The sequence below is a fragment of the Centrocercus urophasianus genome, unplaced genomic scaffold (assembly GCF_019232065.1).
Source record: "Centrocercus urophasianus isolate 14NV4802_14NV808 unplaced genomic scaffold, USGS_Curo_1.0 seq_18, whole genome shotgun sequence".
NCBI lineage: Eukaryota > Metazoa > Chordata > Aves > Galliformes > Phasianidae > Centrocercus > Centrocercus urophasianus.
This window is the reverse complement of record NW_024884733.1, coordinates 26,015,433-26,034,638: the sequence shown is the minus strand read 5'-3', so window position 1 is coordinate 26,034,638 and position 19,206 is coordinate 26,015,433. Positions and strand designations below refer to the sequence as shown.

At 40.3% G+C, this 19,206-nt stretch overlaps 1 protein-coding gene across 3 annotated transcripts; it reads left to right on the top strand.

Moving 5' to 3' along the window:
• Positions 1-244: 244 nt before the first annotated feature.
• Positions 245-18,619, top strand: LOC122160509 (E3 ubiquitin-protein ligase RNF170-like). 3 transcript variants are annotated; one of them, XR_006168848.1, is made up of 6 exons: positions 245-321; positions 968-1,091; positions 10,961-11,069; positions 15,085-15,158; positions 15,642-15,752; positions 16,836-18,619. XR_006168848.1 is itself a non-coding variant. In XM_042819059.1 (5 exons), exons 1-5 carry the CDS (start codon positions 8,220-8,222, stop codon positions 17,139-17,141), a joined length of 675 nt encoding a protein of 224 aa, XP_042674993.1. In that variant the 5' UTR covers positions 8,068-8,219; the 3' UTR covers positions 17,142-18,619. The 3 variants fall into 3 exon arrangements, 2 of the variants coding, with proteins under 2 accessions (XP_042674993.1, XP_042674995.1); XM_042819059.1 differs by lacking the exons at positions 245-321; positions 968-1,091 and adding an exon at positions 8,068-8,294; XM_042819061.1 differs by lacking the exons at positions 245-321; positions 968-1,091 and adding an exon at positions 9,557-9,732.
• The last annotated feature ends 587 nt before the right edge of the window (positions 18,620-19,206 follow it).

The window sequence follows — 19,206 nt, the reverse complement described above, 5'->3', positions numbered from 1 at the left end:
TACACGTCAGCGCCCGCTCCCGCCTTCAAACGTCGGGAGTGGCAGAGGGCCCCACCAACCAGCGGGCAGGGCTACCGCTGCTCACACCAATCACGGGGGAGTATCCACGTGGGCGGGGCTACTCCGCTTGGCGGCTGTTTACCTCAGCGGTCGATTGCTGCGGGTGTGTGGGCGGGGAGTGGATGCGTGGCCGCTCGGTGGCAGGTGACACACCTGCGCGGGAAGCGCAGCTCCGTCACAACATGGCGGCCGCCGCCAAAGCTGCCCGGTACCAAAGGGAGCTGCTGGCGCGGCTCAGGGCTGCGCGTGGCCAAGCCGTAGGTAGGTCGGCCCGCCTGCGCCAGCCTCACTGCTGCTTTCAGGGCAGAAATCGCTTAGAATGCAAAATCCGTTTTAAAACTCCCTTCTGAAAAATCCGTGAATAAATCTCTCAGAATTCCTTCACGACGCTTCAATGAATATCCCCTAAGATATCAGATATATTTTCGGCTGTTTTTTAATGTACGTACTTTACTCCTCTGTTATTGATTCGTTTTTAGCAGGTTAAAATCATAGTGGGTGACCTCCCCCTCTTAAAGCCACCCCGCAACACAGAAGGCTCATTTAAAACAGCCTTTTTTGTTTGTTTTCATGTTAGTTTTGCTTTTTAAGCAGTGAAGACTCACAGACTTCTGCACTACAGTTTATACTGCTGAGAGCATCTGTTTTCTTAATTATTTTAGTGTATTATTCTTGTTTTTATTTTTTAGCTTGCCCGTCAGGCTTCATCATTCAGCTACTACTTCCTCCTCCTGGTATTTTATGTCACTCCCTTTGCAGCAATACTGCACCACATCAATACTCACCGCTTTATGCAGTACCCCACTCAATTCCCACACATGTATCATTCTCCACACCCTCCTGCTCATTTCACATACACTCCTACACATTCAGTATCTCACACGGTTTCTTCATACGGTTTCTGCAGGCAGCTCCTCTTTCCTGGATTTACACTACACATGCCAATGAATGCCAGAAGCCACCAGCTACTTTCCAGGGAAGACAAAGACAAGAGCAAGCCAGCCCCATGCCACAGTACTTAAACAAGGCAGGTAAGCCAAGCAGGTTCATCTGCCATGAGTGCAGGTGGTAAGGCAAGTCCACAGAGATGAGGCAAGTACACTGTGCCTTGTCATGATGAGACAAGTATAGAAGCCAGGAAGGCAACCCACTGCTCAAGGTCAGGGACAGTCCCGTGATCAGCACAGTGATGAAATAGTTTTGAGGTCAGTCTGGGAATTCATTCCACAGGTCGCAGTCCAGGTCGGTGAAGTCCATAGCTACGCATAGCTGTAACTGAGCTGAAGGCCCAGGGCTGAGTGTAAATAGAACTCCTGGTCCCATGGGCAGAGGGTATGGAGAAAGGAACTGGGTGAGGCCACTAAGGCCTGTTACTACACTCACAGCCCTGACAACATGCTCTGCTTTCAGTGGGGTCATCTCCCATAAATACAGAAAAGACTGCAGAAAATACTTTTCCTCTAGAGGGCTGTATAGTACAGACAGAAAGGAAGCATCTGATTCTACCAAGGTCTAGTAGCCCTATTCACAGTTGTTTCTTGTTCAGAAGTATCAAAAAATTCTTCATATGGAATGGCTATACTGGAAAGGTAATACAGACTGTAAATAGTACAGGGAGGTTGGTTGAGACCCGTAGGACAGATGCTAATCGCAAAGAAAAGGCAAAATGCGCAGGTTCGATAACCTGGGATTGTATCAGAAGAGATTTGCACACCCATACTCTGTGGCTATTCTGCCCTCCTCAGATGTCTGACTCAATGATGGAGTGCTCACGGAAATAACAGTGTTTCCAAGGAATGTTACACTTAAGCCATAAGGAATTGTACAGAGAACTGCAATACAAATTTGTGTAACTTTGTATCTTCCCAGTTGCAGCTGTACCAAGGCTTGTCAGGAACTCCGCAGTGTGGGCAAGGCATGCTCAAAGTTCGATGATGGAGTAGATGTAGTAGTAAGAAGGGGGAGCTGTTTAAGTTATGCAAAGTTGAGGTGGTTAGGTTTTATTTTTTAATCCTAGCTGGAAGTTTATTTGCAACCTTCAGCACACTTGAAAATTCTGGTTTTGTGCCAATCAAGATGAAAGACTACGACCTGTAATAACGTTCCAATCTAGTTTGGCACCTCACACCAGTATTGTAGTTCAGTCTCGTGACATTTTATGTTTGCTATTACCTACATTTTAGAGTCAAGATAAATTACTTCTTGTAATAGGAACTTATTTAAACCATGTTCAATCTTTTTGATGCTTCCTTTGCTTTCTTGACAGAAGTATCTGACAGTCTTTTAGAAAGGGCTACTTTTCGTAACAGTAAAGAATGGCATTTCCTGCAGTAATTTAAATTGGTAGGCATAAAAATAAAGCCTTTGATTTTCAATAGAATTTACAATATCACCAATAATTTGAATGCTTAGTTTGGACAGTATGTCTTGGTGATTCGCATGGCAAATAAGCATACCTTTTGTGGTTTAACAGATATTCTTGTTCTTGCTCAAAAACCCTCACTTAAAGAACTACAGCTTTTACAGATTTTTTTAAGCACTTGGAAACAAAGACACTGGAATGAAAAATACCAAACAGTGACACTTGGTGGCATGTTATGTAACATGCACATTCCTAGCCATTAGAATGAAATGAAAAACAAATCTCAGCTTTTCCATCATTTCTAGTAGCTTGACAGACACAATTTATGGAAGTATGCACTTCCCTACTGTAATGCTACAATAGCATAATTGCAGGGTGACAAAGTCCTTGGCTACAGCAAATGAGAATAAACCCAAATGTAGCAGCCAAGGATGCAGAAATGCAAAGAGCTGCTTACCTCCAGAAAGCCTCAGGTGGGCAGGGATCCCCAGGAAAGGTGCCCTCACCTCCACTGCCAACACTGAAATGAGGTCTGGAAAGGGGTGGATCTTGACTCCACCCCTTCCACTCACTCAGATGCATTGCATGCACCTGAGCTCCCCTGTGTTGCCCCTGCCTTCCCACCAGATGCTCTATCACTGGTTCAGGCCATGACTTAGTATTTCCACTACACCTACCATCTTCCAAAAGCTTCAAACATCAAAGAAGCTTCTTGATACGCTGTGGAGCGAAGGCATATTTGAACGCTTCAGATGCAAAAAATATTAACTAACCTATTACCAAACTGCATGCACTTAGTAATTATGGGATACAAAGTATATAATACTGTATTTCTTGGCCATGAGTCCCTTCATGTCCTGTCGTCATTTTTATGCTATACATATCCTGCTGCCTAATCAATCAAGCTCTCTTTATAATGGAAGTTTTTAGTATTTTCATTAAAAAAAAAAAAAAAGCACTTTATCTCCATTTATCCTCAAGGTGTGGCCAGTTTAGAAGCTAGTGTAATAAACATAAGTATATGTTCAGCATAACTGAACACCTAAAATCATAGAATATGAAGAAAATGCACATTATTCTAATGTAAAGTCATTGAACTGACTGAAAATCTTCTTCAATACCTCACTGGTCTTGCACAGGTATGGGTCCTGATTGCTCAATAAACAGAACCGCAGGTCACTGGCACCCAATGCTGCGTCTTGTGATCAATGCTGCACCCCCATGGCCTCACACTTTGTTACAAAGTTACCAGACAGACCTGTGTCAGCTGGAATAGCCATGCCAATCTATTGCTTACTCCGCTGGGGCACTGGTTTAGGGAATGGGGAAACAGCTAATTTCATTATTGCTTTCCAATCTCACCATTAATTGCGTTTTACAAGAATAGCAGCTCCCAGGCAAAGGGAGATAGAGAGACAACCTTACACCACTGTCTGACTTACCTCCTTATTTCTAGCAGGAAAAAAACAAACAAGCAAACAAATATCCAGAGGAGATCAGAAGAAGGGAAAAACTAAACCAAATCAAAGAAACTGTAAAAAGAGGCAGTACTGATGACTGAAATGCTAACCAGGGTAGCCAACCATTGAAGCTACAGGTCTATGCACTTGTATGACTTCTGGTGAGGTCAGGAGGTTCTGTTATCTATGACTCCCTTATGAGGGGAAAATACACAATATAGACCTTATGCCTGTTTTGCTTGTGATACCAGCATGACTGACTACTGTGCTACTATGTTGATGTATCTCAGGTGTTTGAAGAACATTATATTGATTTTTCTTTGAGAATGCTCTGCAATACTTTCCAGGTCAATTATGCCCTCAGAAATAGGAGCAATGTAATTATTATGAATCTAATTTTTTTTTTCTATGTAACTGAAGTATGTATTTTGTAAAATACTTCAAGAGATTTTTGTCTGTTACAGGAGATGAAAAGCATTTTAATGCATTCATCATGAAAAACATCAGGAATTCTGGATGTTTTAAGTATTTCTTAAATTTAATTATTATTATTTTTTTTTTTATGAGTATATATTCTTCAAAGGAGTCTTGTAGTTGAGCTTTTCTGAAAGGTAGATATATTTCCACATGGAATAAGTGCCTTTCAAATACTTTCATATTCGTTGGAAATACTTTCTCCACTTGAGGCCCTTTCCTTTGAATTTCCTTGAATTTCTTTTCTCATTTCTCCCTTGCAGTGGGAGAAATGAGAGGAAATTCACTTTGCAGGGTCAGGAAGGCAAGGAACACTATACTGAGACAACCTTCCGTGATCACTCCTCAAAGAAATAGAAAAGATGAATGTAGTGAGTGACAGATAACACGTGCTTTAGTGTTCCATCACCCCAAGGAAGGAGTGGTTGAAAAGGCATGGAGATAATGCCACAGCAGCAAAAGTCCTGATATCTCCCAAAATTCCATAAAAAAAAAAAAAAAAAAAAAACAAAAAACTACACTGGGAACAAAGTCAGAGGTGGAAAACATTGTATCTTTGGCTTCATACAGAAGGAGAAAAAAATGGTTATAATCTTGAATGCATGGCCTACCTGCATCTCCTCAGGAAAATACCTCAGAATGAGGAGCTGTCATGAGCAGCAACTTCAGCAGAATTAAGTTACACCTCTCTAACATTATTGCTTCCCAATGGGACCTCACTTTCTCATTGTAGCCTCCCTTCCCACCATGCTCTCTACCTTCCTCAGTTGCTTTCCTAACGTTTATCAATCTCCTATCTGCTCTTCTCTATTTTGGGCATTTTGTTTACTTTTTCACACATATCTGCACTTCTATTTTGGTACTCTTATCTTTTGTGTGCGTATGTGTGTGTACAGTGGACGAGGTCACAAGGAGCAATCTTTTTAGACTCATTTTGTGGCAGGGTACTGACATATAGTTTTGCACTCACAAACCAATTATGGTAAAGTATCTGATCTCTCAAAAGACAAAATTTTCAAAACTATGTTCCATATTACTTGCTATTAAGAAATATTATCATCAGTATTCAAGATTAGCTGAATAAAATGTTAATAACCTGTTTGCTTCCATTCTGTTTAACTATTCTTAACATCTATACACTGTTATAAATAATTCACTAAAAATATGCTTTAAAAATAGAGTATTCAAATAGTACTCTCTAGCTGAAGAAGAGAACTGTGTTCAAAACAAAACACACCTGGTGAAAATATCATAGCTATCACTTGCTATCAAGTGACACAAATGTCCCAAGCCTAACCACAGCTGAACAGGGCAAGATATGTAAAGCATAACACAGATTGTTCTGTTGCTCATCATAGTACTTTGAACACAGCAAGTTAGCAGGCGTGAGTCAAAAATGAGTTCAAATTTCCTTTCATATTTATAGCAAAGTTTTTTTTCCTTGTAAAATAAGCTTCGATTTGTCCGAATGCCTTGAGCACATTTTTATTCAGATTTTAAGATTCTGTATTGCAGAGTGAAATCCAACTCCTGCAGCAGTGGATTGAGCTTCTTTTTACCAGATTGTTCACTCTTAAGCAGTAGCAGAGCAGTTAACTATTTTAATTGGCATTTCCAACAATGCTACATTTTGTGCCTGGATCACTCTTTTAAGATAAAATACACTGATTTTGCTAGTCATTCTCTTGTGTTTCCATTTTAGAAGATTTCTCCCTTGCTTTCCTGATGCAATTCAGTGACAGCTGGTCTGACATGCTTTCCTCTTGCTTAGGAGCCATGTCAAAAGCAGCTCTGATAGCCTGGCTCTTCCTTTCAGCAGAACACTGTAGCACTGCCTACATATTTTGTATCCAGCAGCCAGCATTCACCACTCTTACTCCCCAGAATGGAATTAGGTCACAGATGGGACACTCTGGGAATTCATAATGCAGAACCCCATCTCAGCCTTGAACCCCTTACTTTGTGTCAAATGTCATTCAATAGGCTCTGCTCCAAATCTCTGCTATTTCACATCTTTTTATGTCTCAATCCCAACTTTAGTTGGGAAGTAGAATAGGAAGCTTTATGTGGAAAACTGAATTAATAATGCAAGCAATCCAAGGGCTTGGCATGAACGGACCAACTGAAGCCAACTGTTGACTTTGATGGAACCTGACCACTTGAACTCTAATGGTAACTAAGGAATAATAGGTTGAGTGCTATTAAAAAATGAAGACAAAATCCTGCTTATTGAAACGATGCAGCTTTTATCATCCAGTTTCCAAGAGCAGCCTGTCCATAAGGAAACAAGCAACTGCAAGAGACATTGCACAAATGCATACAGCTCTTGGCAAGTAAAAGGAGATCTGGGTTTATTTCACCCTTATGAAAAGTCCACAGTCTTTTTGCTATTACTTTGTCAAGGGGAGTTTTGGTATTAAAACAATCCCAATCCTTTCTTTACTAAGTTGTAATGAAATACTTGTGTGAGCTAGCAAAAATAATTTGATGTGTTCAAATCAATTTTCCAGTGAATAATCTTCCTGTCAAAAAAAAAAAAACCCAAAAAACAGACTCTTTACAAGGACTGACATCCTTGTTATCAGCCTCTATGGATTTAATATGCTGAGCAGAGAAGAGCAGCTGGGAAGATGTTGGAGAAAATGAGCTCCGTTCAGATACTTGGAGTCCAGTGGGGTGAAGCACTGTAGTAGAACAGCCTGGAAAGGATGCCACTACTTACCCACGTCAGTTCTCTGGAAAAAGAAACAGCTCTGGCTTCTGCATCTGTTAGTCTGGCACCTTCAACAAGTAATTAAATCACACTGTAGATTTGTATACATACTTAGATAAATAATAAATGACAGCTATCACACTGTCATGCAAGCATGCATGCATACCCAGGGCAGGAAATCACATACAGTATTTCATTTGTTGCCAATTTATCTCGAACACAGTGAGGAAGATGCCCCAGGGACTGGTGACTAACAAGGAGCATTGTTTATGCTACAAATCCCATCCGGTTATTAGTCTTTGAAAAGTGTTTTGTTTAGCTTATCAGTGCTTCAGCAGGAATGCCAGGGGCATTATTTTTGTACTAAGCGTATTTCTATTCCAATATTACTGACTCCCACTCAACCTCTCCATAAGAGGTTGTGTGTTTCTCTAGGGCTGAAAATTAGGCACGTGCTTCAATGCCTTCTTGAGTCAGGATCAGGGTGGTTAGCACTGCACAAAACCAAGGCCTTGACAGGTTTCCTTATTAGTTTTGCTTCAGTAAATTGGAGAACATCTTTGTAGAAATCAAGCCTTTCTTAAGGACTACAGAGCATGACAAAGAATAAATACCTTATGAAGTGTATATGCTGATAAATTAAAAATATTTTAACAAGTCAGATCTGCTTAACTTCCACATTTTGCTTGCTTCATTGGATGATACTGTGTTACTCAACCTGATTCTGCACTGCTGCAATACCAAAGTACCACAAGTGTCTGGCAAGTTTTAAGCCTCTTTCACAACAGTACTACAGTTGATCGTTTGTCCACACAATTGATAGGCTGCTATTTTTTCAGGTTATCAAACTGCCTTGCAGCGTGCCCTTGATCCAGTTAATATTTAAAAATAGTAACGCAATATTTTTATTACATTCCGGTATCTTTTTGTTCATGTTCAATATCTCCTGGGAGGAAAATTTAGAGTTGCTTTTGTTTGTTTTACCCAGGAGACTCCTGTTGGTTTGGTTTTTTTTAAAGCAGATTTGCTTTATGGAAGGGAACAAAAAACCCTCGCATTTCCTTCATAACCTTATTTAGAACATTTGAGAGACTCTTGCCATGGGGAAGCAAGTTAATAATTGACAATGACACCTAGCAGGCCTGCATGAATGATTCCACACCATAACACTGACAGCTGGCATAACTTACTGAGCTCCTCTCAAACATTTCCACAAAGAGGAATGGTAAGATAAATTTTATGTGCATTTTCTGAACCAAGGCAGGAAATGTTTATTAGAATGGTTATTCATAAATAATTGAGGTATTATTAATACTTTTAATCATTAAATTACTTTCGGAAAATTTGTACAGGTAAATTCTCCTTCGTAAAACATCTTATTCTTATTTTACTTGTGATCTAATTTAAATAATGAACTGTCCAATGCATCATCACTGATCATCTCAGTTGTCCTGTAACCAAGGCAAGGAGTAACTGCTCACCTATCACAGGAAGCAGTTCTGTTAATTGCTTTTTTCACTTAAATTCCTTGTTTTCAAACAGGCTGACTCATCAGTGATCTTTAAAAGCATCGCTGTGGGAAAACTGAAAGTGCAGTGAGCTGAGCTGTATTGCAGAAATAAAGTTGTTACACCTAGGAGCTTCTGGCTTTATAATCAATGATAGGATTACTCTGCAATTTCATGTTTTTCTCTTACATACAAATATGAAACTGTACCAAGTCTAGTGACATGTTAGTAATACAGGCTTGATTTTGCTCTACCAAAGTTTCCCTGAAATGCTCACTTTGCCTTTTGAGCCAAAAGCTGTATCCAAATTTGAGAAGACCTCCTCCTTCCCCTGCCCTCTCCTACCCCTCAGAAAAATTGACTCTGTCACACAGGGAACTTCTGTTTTGAAGGGCTTCAAAACCTGAGCTCTGATCAGGAACTCCCATGGAGAGTTCCACCCCAACAGCCAAAACACCTGTGGTGCTCACAAAGGAATATAAATATGAAGACCTGATTGTAGCAGAACTTAAAGCTGCTTGGAATGTTAGAAGTGACAGTTTTAATTCCGCTGTTTCTGGATTACATGTTGAATTAGTGTATGAGAAGAAGATCCCTAGAGGTCTTTTATTTTGGTCACACTAAATGTTGTATTTTGTTATGACTACTTAGTGCCATCAAGAACAAACAGGCACAAAATGCTGGCTGCCATAATCACTGCTTCAGTCTCTAATTCAGTCTTCAATTCAAATGTTCCAAGGCTGGCTCAAGATTTTGGAAGGGGGAAATTTATTCTGGCACATAAATATCCGTATCAGATATTGACTGCCTTCTATCAGGTCCATCTGGACAGTCTTCTTCTAACCAGCACAAAGCCATCTCAAACACAGCTTCAAGCATTTGAACTAAATGCATCTGAAAACTGATTATTTGCACAAAAATCTATTCAAATAATGAAAGATTCGACTTGTTTTTCCTAGCCTGTCTACTTGGGACAAGCATAAGGCACTGACATCTTTGTTGAAGGCGACTCAAATCACTTGATTACTGTAAGGATGCCCCCACCAGGTCACACCAGGCCCACTTAGCCCTCTGTGCTGCAGTGGATATTTACAGAAGAATGAAGAAACAGGCAGTTTTATGAAGCTTCCCCAGAACACTCTTTCAGTGTTAGAGGTACCACCTTTCTATTTAGCAGCACACGATGCCCAGTACCTATTGGATTCAGAAATCTCCAACATCCATCATAAGCCCACTCACTGCTTCCTTATCTATATAAAGAAATGCCTATTTCTTCTCGTGGAACCTAACACCTGTCAGTCACGAGAGCTGGACAAATTTCCCACATTGCTTCATTCAGTAAGAGAAAGATTATAAGAAAATGAAAGTTGCTGCTTTGTGACATTCAAATGATTTTTCTGCATCTGTACATGCAGATATTCTTCATTGGGTGTCACTATCAGAGGATCACTGGCTGTTTCCTTGCTGTAATTCATAAAGCCCTAACTTTCATGTTCTCAGCATAGAGCTTCTCAACACTTGGTTGATGAGGAGCTTACTTCAGCAGCCAGAACTGGTATCATACAGCAACGTAGCAACATTCAGTTTTCCCATTTTCTGAATAGCACAAACTTCGTTCTGCAGATTTGCCCATGTTAAGTCAGCAGAAGATGAATCATTGGAAAAGTTATAATCATTCATCCTTTAGGAATCATATAGCATGTTAATTGCTGTACAACACATTCTAATACAAAATACACAAGTTAGTTTCAACTTGTTGAGACTGCAGAGGGCAAGAATGCTGCTCACAATTTCCATCAGTTACAGTCTGGGAATGCTGGGTTTCCCTTGACTCAAGATAATCAGAAACACATTTGCTTTGTTGTGAGACAAAGGAATGTGCACAAAGAAAAGTGTGTAAGTACTTCACAGAAATAGCATAGCTACCTCATCAGTTTATGTAGTACATGGATGTGTATACATATGTTTACAGACACAGAGGTTGGGAACTCCAAGCAGTTCCTCAGCTGACATAAACTATTACAGTTTATATCAGTTGAAATAATTCACTTCTTAATCTATACTAGTACTGCATAGGAAAGCAAAATACAGAACTGTTCAGTGCTTATGGAGTTTAGATAATATTGTGTCAGAAGATATTTGCCCAGAGGTCATTTGTCACTCTACTAGACTTGAGTTACCTCCGACACCAGTCCTTCCTGTAGGATTACAGAAATAATTTCTTTGCCCAATTTTCACCATCTGCTGAGGTAACTATTAGTTGTGCCAACACGTCTATTTACCTTCTGTGATTCTTTGCTAATTCATAATAAATGATTTTTATTAAACTGAGTGTGTCAATTGCAATAGTACTTTACTGAAGACTGCACCACTTCTCTTTCAGGAATCACTCCAAGTTCAGCAACCTAGTAATCACAGTGACTTCAGCTGCCCCATCTGTCTCCAAACAGTGACTCTGCCAGTAGAAACCAACTGTGGACATCTATTCTGCGGTAAGTTTTCTGAGTAGAAAGTGCAGTGCTTATAAAGGCTACTAAACGCAGCACACTTCCCACAGAGATATCAAATCCTGTGCAGGAACCATTCTAAGCATTTCTCCCAGTAACTAAAGGTATGAGAAGCAGCTGAGTCCCCAGGTTTTTCAGCTCAGAGAAGAGGAGGCTGAGAAAAGGCTTTATGGCAGCCTACATTTTTCTCACAAGGGGAGCAGGAGGCTGCACTGATCTCTGCTCTCTGGTGACAGCAGCAGGATCTGACAGAGCTGTGTCAGGGGAGGGTCAGCTGGGTTAGGAAAAGGTTTCTCACAAGAGGGTGGTCAGGCACTGGAACAGGCTCCCTAGGGCAGTGCCCATGGCCCCAAGCCTTCTGGCATTCAAGAAGCCTTTAAACAACAGTCTTAGACATATTTAAATTTTGGATGGTACTGCGAAGTGCCAGAAGTTGGGCTCCATGATCCTTGTGGGTCTCTTCCATCTCAGGATATGTTTCTATGATTTCTGAAGTAAATTCCCTCACTAATAACAAGTTTAATCTTTTTCTGTTTATTGCCTTCATACTTACAAGGGGCCACTTTTGAAATGCCCAGGAAGACACAAGGCAAATAGTAACATAATTTTGTCAGGTGCTGTTAAATTACAGCACAAACTCATGGACTAATTAAAAGGCCTAGAAACCCAGTTTGTGTTCAAGTATGTGGAAATGAACTTAGTTTCTCTCAGACCTCTGACATACATACTCCAGTGAGTTTACAGGCAAAGTTTACAACCTTACTGCCCCAGCTGCTTATCGAGTTCCTTGCTGAATGCTGTCGTCACTCTGCAGGGGGTGACAGTAAAGAACTGGAGTTTATGATCTAATGAGGTTGAAACTGCCACTGAAGGCAGCTCAGTGCTCCTGTGCAACATAACATCAGTAAACTCTGGCAGAAGGTCACCCAGGCTGCTGGAGGCAGTAATATCTGATTCTCCAGCAGCAAAACATATCAAAATGCACTGGGCAAAAACATAAAGCTCTTTCCTGTGCTTTTCAAAGACCTTACAGCAAGTTTAATTTATAATTACAAGCCACTGACACTTTCTTCATCGTGTAAGACTGCAAGAAAAAGACATAAGCAGAAATGAAAACAAGGCCCTGTATTACACCTGTTGGTACAATAAGAATTAATTTTGTTTTGAGGAAGTGTCATTTTTCTCTAGATTGAAATAATGCTCTCTCAGACCAGCCCCTCATCAACACTGCTAATATCTCCACCCTCTGAAGCCACAACAGATCAGTGGGGTGACAACAGCTACAGGCATGCTGTAGGGCCCATCTACAACATGCATGACACCATTTAATACCTTAACTTTTTTCATGTTTTTTTTACTACACACTACTACCACAAAGGAAAAGGATAGTTTAAATAAAACTCACTCCAGAAGAAACAGTAAGCTTATGGCCTCCAAACATATTTCAAATAATGTCACAGAAGTTACAGTTTCAAATACAAAGATAGACACGATGACAGATGTCATTAATTTTCCTCCTTCTCTGACCTAGTTAATTGTCCATTTCCCCTTTGTAAATATGACACTGTTACAATCAAAAAGGTCAGCACAGTGGAAAGGTGATAGACAAGCATTACAGCAAAAGGACCAGCACAGATGCAATGGTGTTACAAAGGAGAAGTACTCACCCATGTCCAAGGATTCAGGCTCACAGAAAAGACTCCACAAAGAAAGACTCTCCCATCAGAAACCCTGCCCAAGGGGCAGTCAGCCCTTAAACGAGGTCTAAGAGAGGTGCAGCCAGGCTCCACCCCTTCCTGTCTCACAGGTGAATTGCCTTCACCTGTGCTCCCAGGGCTGACTGGGCCTTTCCCCAGGTGCTCCATCAGTGCTTCATGCTGTGATTCAACAGTTACTCTACAGACATAACGATCTGGGCTTTATTTTTATTTTGAGGTTTGTGGAGAAGTACCATCTATAAGCTTGGTATACATTATCATTAGCTGTATCTTTTTAAATAGGCTTTACATTCCCCAAATACATCATCATTTACACTCTGAAGCATAAATTCCAGTGCAGTGCATTATCCATGCTCTGACTATGTTGATGTAGTAGAAGCGTAATGTGTCTGTTTTTCATGTCTTAAACCAATAAAATTTTACATTGGGCTTATCAAAACCATTCTGCATAGATCTAAGTCTGTTGTGACTGAAATCAGTAATAAAACTTCTCCCAGTACCCCATGGAACAGAGCTAAGGCAATGCTGAGCACTCTTAATAAATTCCACTCCGGTAAAAGTTTTATTTAAAAAATGTGGTCAACCCAGAGCTTTTAAAGAAGATTAATATGGGCTTATAAAAAGAAAAACAAAACATTTGATTTTATTATTAGTAGTAATTCATACAGTTTGTCCTGAAGTTTTCCTTTTCAGCTTCAGTTTGAACCATATGCTCAGGAAGTTCAATTGAAAAATGATCCTTGTGCAATATCATTTTTTTCTAATTAACAAAAACCTCAAAGGTATTTTAGAAAAACCTATGGACTCCCTCAGAAGGCTGTGCAGCAGGCTAGATTAAAACAGGATTTTGCCCATTTTATGAAAAATGCACCAAAGCGCAAATAGGTCAACTTCAGAGGAGTCCTTCCCTTCCTGTCCCACTAAACACAGGATTTTGCATGTACCAAATTTTAATTTCCATGGGGTTCTATTTTTAAAGCCCTCAAAGAACTGTGAGATCCATTAGTACCCCGTTGTCATCACTGGGACTGAGTATAGGCACAACTGTGTGGCTCATGATACAGGATCTGGATCCAGAGGGTCAAAGCAGTTCCTGAAGTCAGGCATGATGGCTGTCAAATGCAAAAGTTCAAGCAAAGGCTTGAAGCTGGTTGCCAGACTGAGTTCATATATACCACATGAGGATTTAGATATAAATGCAGCAGTGAGCCCAGCTAACTTTGTCTGTGCAAACAAACTAGAAGAGCCTGAAAGAAAAACCCTGCACTGAAATAAAAACAAAGTGCACAAGTCAGAGCAAGGTTCATGAAAATATCCTTAGGGCAAATGTATCATCCCTAATATAGGGATGTCCTCTTTAGGAGGTAACTGACAGCATGAACATTTTTTATACTTGACTTCAGACATGTTTCTCCTCTAAAATCCTTCTTTTCAATGACAATGCGAAAAAAAGTCTAGGTACAAAAAAGGCTGCAGTAAGGGCTCCCGAAGACTTCCTTCTGTAATACTTCTTAAGCTACTTACTGGTTGTTTTTAAAAAGAAACACCATTGTTCAATGCAATAAAACAATCCCAACAAAATGGCAATACAGTGTTTCACTGCTGCTTTCACTCTGATCTTTGTCAAATTTGATCAGTTTACATGTTAAGAGATACTTTTTCTTGACTGTCACACTGAACCTGGGAGCTGAAAGTCAAGCTGTGCTACTTCTGATTAGATGCTATTTATCTTTTGTTGTTTTTGCTGTTAGTACCAGCACTGATATTCATGTATGTCAAGCACTGCTATCAGGGACGTGCACAGGCTAACGTTAGTGTCCTCAGACTCTGCCCTCTTCAACACCTGAGAGCTTGCTGTTAAGATGGCACTGCATTTGGAAATTAGTTAGCAGTTGTTCTGGTAAATCAAAAAGAATGCATTAATTAACTCTTCCACAGTGTACACACAGTACTGTGCAATGCATACATGTATGTACACATACTGGAAGGGTCCTTGTATTCCCGAGTGCTTCATCCATAATCAAGGAAGCTGCAAGAATAAGATACTAAGACACTCAGAGTCTTCGTTAGGGGGAAGTTCCATGTTGCTGTATATATCAACACAGATCTACAGTCCGTTTTTACAGTTTGCAGAGTAAAACCACATCTTAAAATGAAAGCAAAGAATTACATTCATTTCAGCAGTCAGCTGTAGAAAGAATGCTTATTAATTCTGATAACATTCTATGAACATTAAATATCCTCAAATATACTCCATGCATCTTAACTTTTTTTTTCTGTAGGCTCTTGTCTAATTACATACTGGAAACATAGTCCTTGGTTAGGAGCAATAATCTGCCCTCTCTGCAGACAGAAGGTAAGACATCTTCCCTGCATACATCTGCATTGCAATAAATAGAAAATGACAAGCTTGAGCTCTTAGGATCAACTTTATTCATCCTCTAATTTTCCATTGCATTTCAAAACTCACAGTTGAATGACTCTGCAGCCAATCACATTTATAATTTGACACATCTTATCAGGCAACAAATATTAAACAGGCCTCTGGCATTTTACTTTTGTATAGTTTATTGAATCTCTGGGATAACATTCCGTAAAAAGCAATACAGGACATGGGACTCCCTCATCTCCTTCGACCGCTGCCAGAGCCTGCCTGCTGTACTGGCAGTTTGGATGCAGGTCATAAAAGGAAGATGTTCTTGCTGTTGCAGAACTGCTGGAACTGTACAAAGGTCAATGTGCAATAAAGAGCCTATGAAGAGACGTGCTACTAAACACTATCCTTCATGCTGAAGATTAAAACACACAGTGGTAATGCCTGTATTCTTTCCTTATGAAGGTGGTGGTTCTGGTTAACATCTCTTGTGAAAAGCTACACGATAAGCCAAGTAAACAGACTGTTCACGACATCAGAGCGTACAACAAGCGTTTCTCAGGGCAACCTCGACCTGTAAGTATTTCTGAATCTACATTTATGTAGTTAGCACTGCATAACACACAGAGGATTGCAAGAGACTCAACAATGAAAGCTGGTTTGTCTCAGTATGTGAATTATCTTTTTATACACTCACTGATGATATTACAGGGGAAGTGTTAACATTCGCTGCTGGAGACAGCATCTTCTAGTAATGGTGCTTCTCAGAGTTTCTAGATCAGAGAAATCACTCTGCAATCATCCTAGCAGGGAGGAGAAGGCAGTGCAAGATGACACTTAGGAAGTGAAGCAGAATTAGAGAGAGTCAGTATAAAACTTTCACGTTTGAACTTATATTTGGACTCCAGGAGCTTAAATTACATCTAAGTCTTTTGTTCCAAAGCAGATCCCAGCTTAGAAAGCAGCTGTTGTTTTTTTTTAATGAGGTATTGCCAAATTCAAACAGTCTACACTGGCTCTGTACTTCATTAAAGCTGGAATCCCAGATGGTGTGGGGACGTGACAGGTACTGGAAGTGATGTGAAAGATGAGGGCTGGAGGCATATGTGAGACCCATTCTTGACAGCACGCAGAATATCACCAAAGCAAATCTTCCTATCCTGTCAAATCCCAGTGGGGGGCCCAAACAGGACTGTGGAGTCTGCTTTAATCTGTGGACTAAACTAAGCACTGTGCTTAAGAATGTTATTTTCCAACCCAACAAATTAGTATTAACGAGCAGGAATGATTATTATAATGACTCAGTCCTACGTTTCCCATCCACACTAAAGTGAGACTTGAGGCCTCTTTTTCATGTACTGATAGCACACACTTGATGCCAGACTTTAAAGAGAGCACGTATACTCAAGACAGCCATTAAGGACCAGTTTCCCAAAGTGTCAAGCATAATGCCCTGTGCAAAGTGCCGGGGAAGTGAGGATTGCCTTAGGAGTGTGCCTGTAGATTCTGCAAAATAACTGACCTGCCTTGGTGAACTGGGACAGCACAGAAAGGCTTTGCATTCAAGAGATTTGAATCTAGAAGTGCTTAAAGACTCGTGCAACCAAAAGAACTGCATGGATTAGAACGGAGCAGAGCTTAACTCTTCTGCATGTTCAGTTTGCAGATTACCTCTATGACATGCCGTTGTTCCTGACTCTTGCCTTGCGAGGAATCTTCACCTGGGGTGGTCTCATGTGCATTTTTTTCCTAAGAGTTGTTGTTTGCTCCTTTGGAACAATCATATGCTTATCATCACCTTTTGACACGATGCCTGGGCCTCTCTGTAGAACACTCGGAACAGCTGATGACATGGTGGTTGTTTCCCTTCTTCTCATTTGTGTGATAAACATTTGTCAGCAAATTGCAACAAACGGGGTAAATATGGCAAGGTCTGCAGCTCAGAGGATGCTGTCAGAATCCTGAGGGACTCAAACTTTGATTTCTCAGTCAAACTCAATCAAACAGTGACAGGCTTCTCCTCCATTTGGGGCAGCATGTGACAGATTTGTCATTCTGCTGCGAAGACTGAAGCAGGGCTCAAGTGATATTTGGCATGGCCAAGTGATTCGATGTGCAATTGCTAAGAAGGCCGTGCCATTGTGTATTTACAAGACTCTGTCATACTTCATGTGTCTCCAACTTATCCTCATACGCAGTGCCTGAATTGAAAATGCCTAAGCCTGTCAACAGGACCTAGAATTACAATGCCAGTCAGCTGGCAGTTGAGATTTTTAGAACTTTTAAGCTTTGACATTTCATGTCTTGGTTCAGTTTGAATATAATTTAATTTGAGAATTTAGCAAGCTGCTGTTTGCTAGGTCTCAGGTAACATAAGTAACGTTAGATAATACTTCTGCAAAATCTTGTGTTGGTACTTTTTGCTATCACAGCTGATTACATATCCAATGGAATACAGATATTTTCAGCTCTGCTATGGGTACAGTCCTGATTCTAAAATTGGACAATATGAACCTGATCGTAATACGGGCTTGGAGCAAAAATACAACTGTAAAATGGGAGTATTACAAGGGGAGAATGGCATATAAGGATCATGCAAGAAGTGTGGGCAAATCTCTGTGTAAGCCTTTTGTCTGAACCTACACAAAGTTACAGCTTTGGTGAACTCTGTCCTCTTAAGCTTTAACAAAGTCAGTATGAATGGTTGTTTCCTCTGTGGACTCCAAACACTCCTTGTGTTTTCCTTGCAAGTCTTGGTACTACTTTAGGGAGAGATAAAGGCTACATTTCTGATGATAAAGAAGTTTATGGAAAATCTGCTGAAGTTGCTGTGTGTGTTGAGTGTGACAAGTTAAAAATGCTGGTAGTGTGCCAGACAAGCCTAAGCATCTGTCACTGTACAATCTGTACATTTGTTATGTATTTGGAGTCAGTGAACTTCATTTTTACATATGAGTTGTATATTAAAATTGATATGTTAAAATATATGAATATTTATTGTTCACAATACACTGGTCTCCAACTGTTTTTTTTCTTTTTACACATTTTCAATTGACATATTTTATTGTACCCTTCACTGTATGCTATGATATAGCAGTATGTCACAGTTATTCTCTTGCTTCTTAGACTCTTCTTGTAACGATGGTTTTTTTCTTTCATTTTGTTCCCATCAACTTTCATTGTCTTTAATTATGTCCCTGAACTTGTAAAGCTGTCTCTCTTAACAATGGGTACTTTGGAAATGGCAACAATTGCTTTTCCATGAAGTATAAGGCAGGAAGTGCATTGTTTCTTTAAAAAAAATTCCCAGATGTTTTTGAGTGCTGACTACAAACATGTAAACCTCAGAAACCAGTATTTTCCAAGTTCTATAAGTGTAGTTTTGTTATTGTCTAACTTCTGTTTGCACTTAACTGGGAATAAAAGCCTATGCCAATAGAAAAGAGTGGCTTTGCTATCAGTTGAAATGTATAAGGATGGAGTCCATTTTTATGAATGTTCACTCTGTGGGCTCGTAAGTTGTTTCTGTGGCATAATAAAGGCTCGCCATGAGGGCCACAAACTGCAGTCTGGAGAAAAGAAGGGCTCTCATTAGTGACCTATGGCAGAGTTACAGCCCCCAAACAGAACAGCATCTTTTACTAAGAAGTAAAAGACAAAGGGCAGAGAAAGAACTGCAGAGAATCTCACTGAAGGTCTTGGCAGTGTTTGGATCTTGCAAGATCAAAACAGCATTCTCCGAGGTGAAATGTTTCTGCAGTGTACAAACAGAGCACCCAGCTCCATGAGCTCCATCCAGAGCATCTACTTCCATGGCCAGCCATGCCGTGAGCTGATGTTGGGAGCCCTGCAGCTTCCCGTAGGAATAACTGTCCAGCACAGTATTTAAAATCACCTGAAACAAAGTGAAAGCCTCTTGTTGACCAGGATTGGCCAGCAGGCAGCCAGGAGGATGTCCAGGCACAGACAAAGGCAAGCCTAAAGAAGGAAAATCTCTCTCTCCCTCTGCATTCTCTGTACCTGCTGTCAG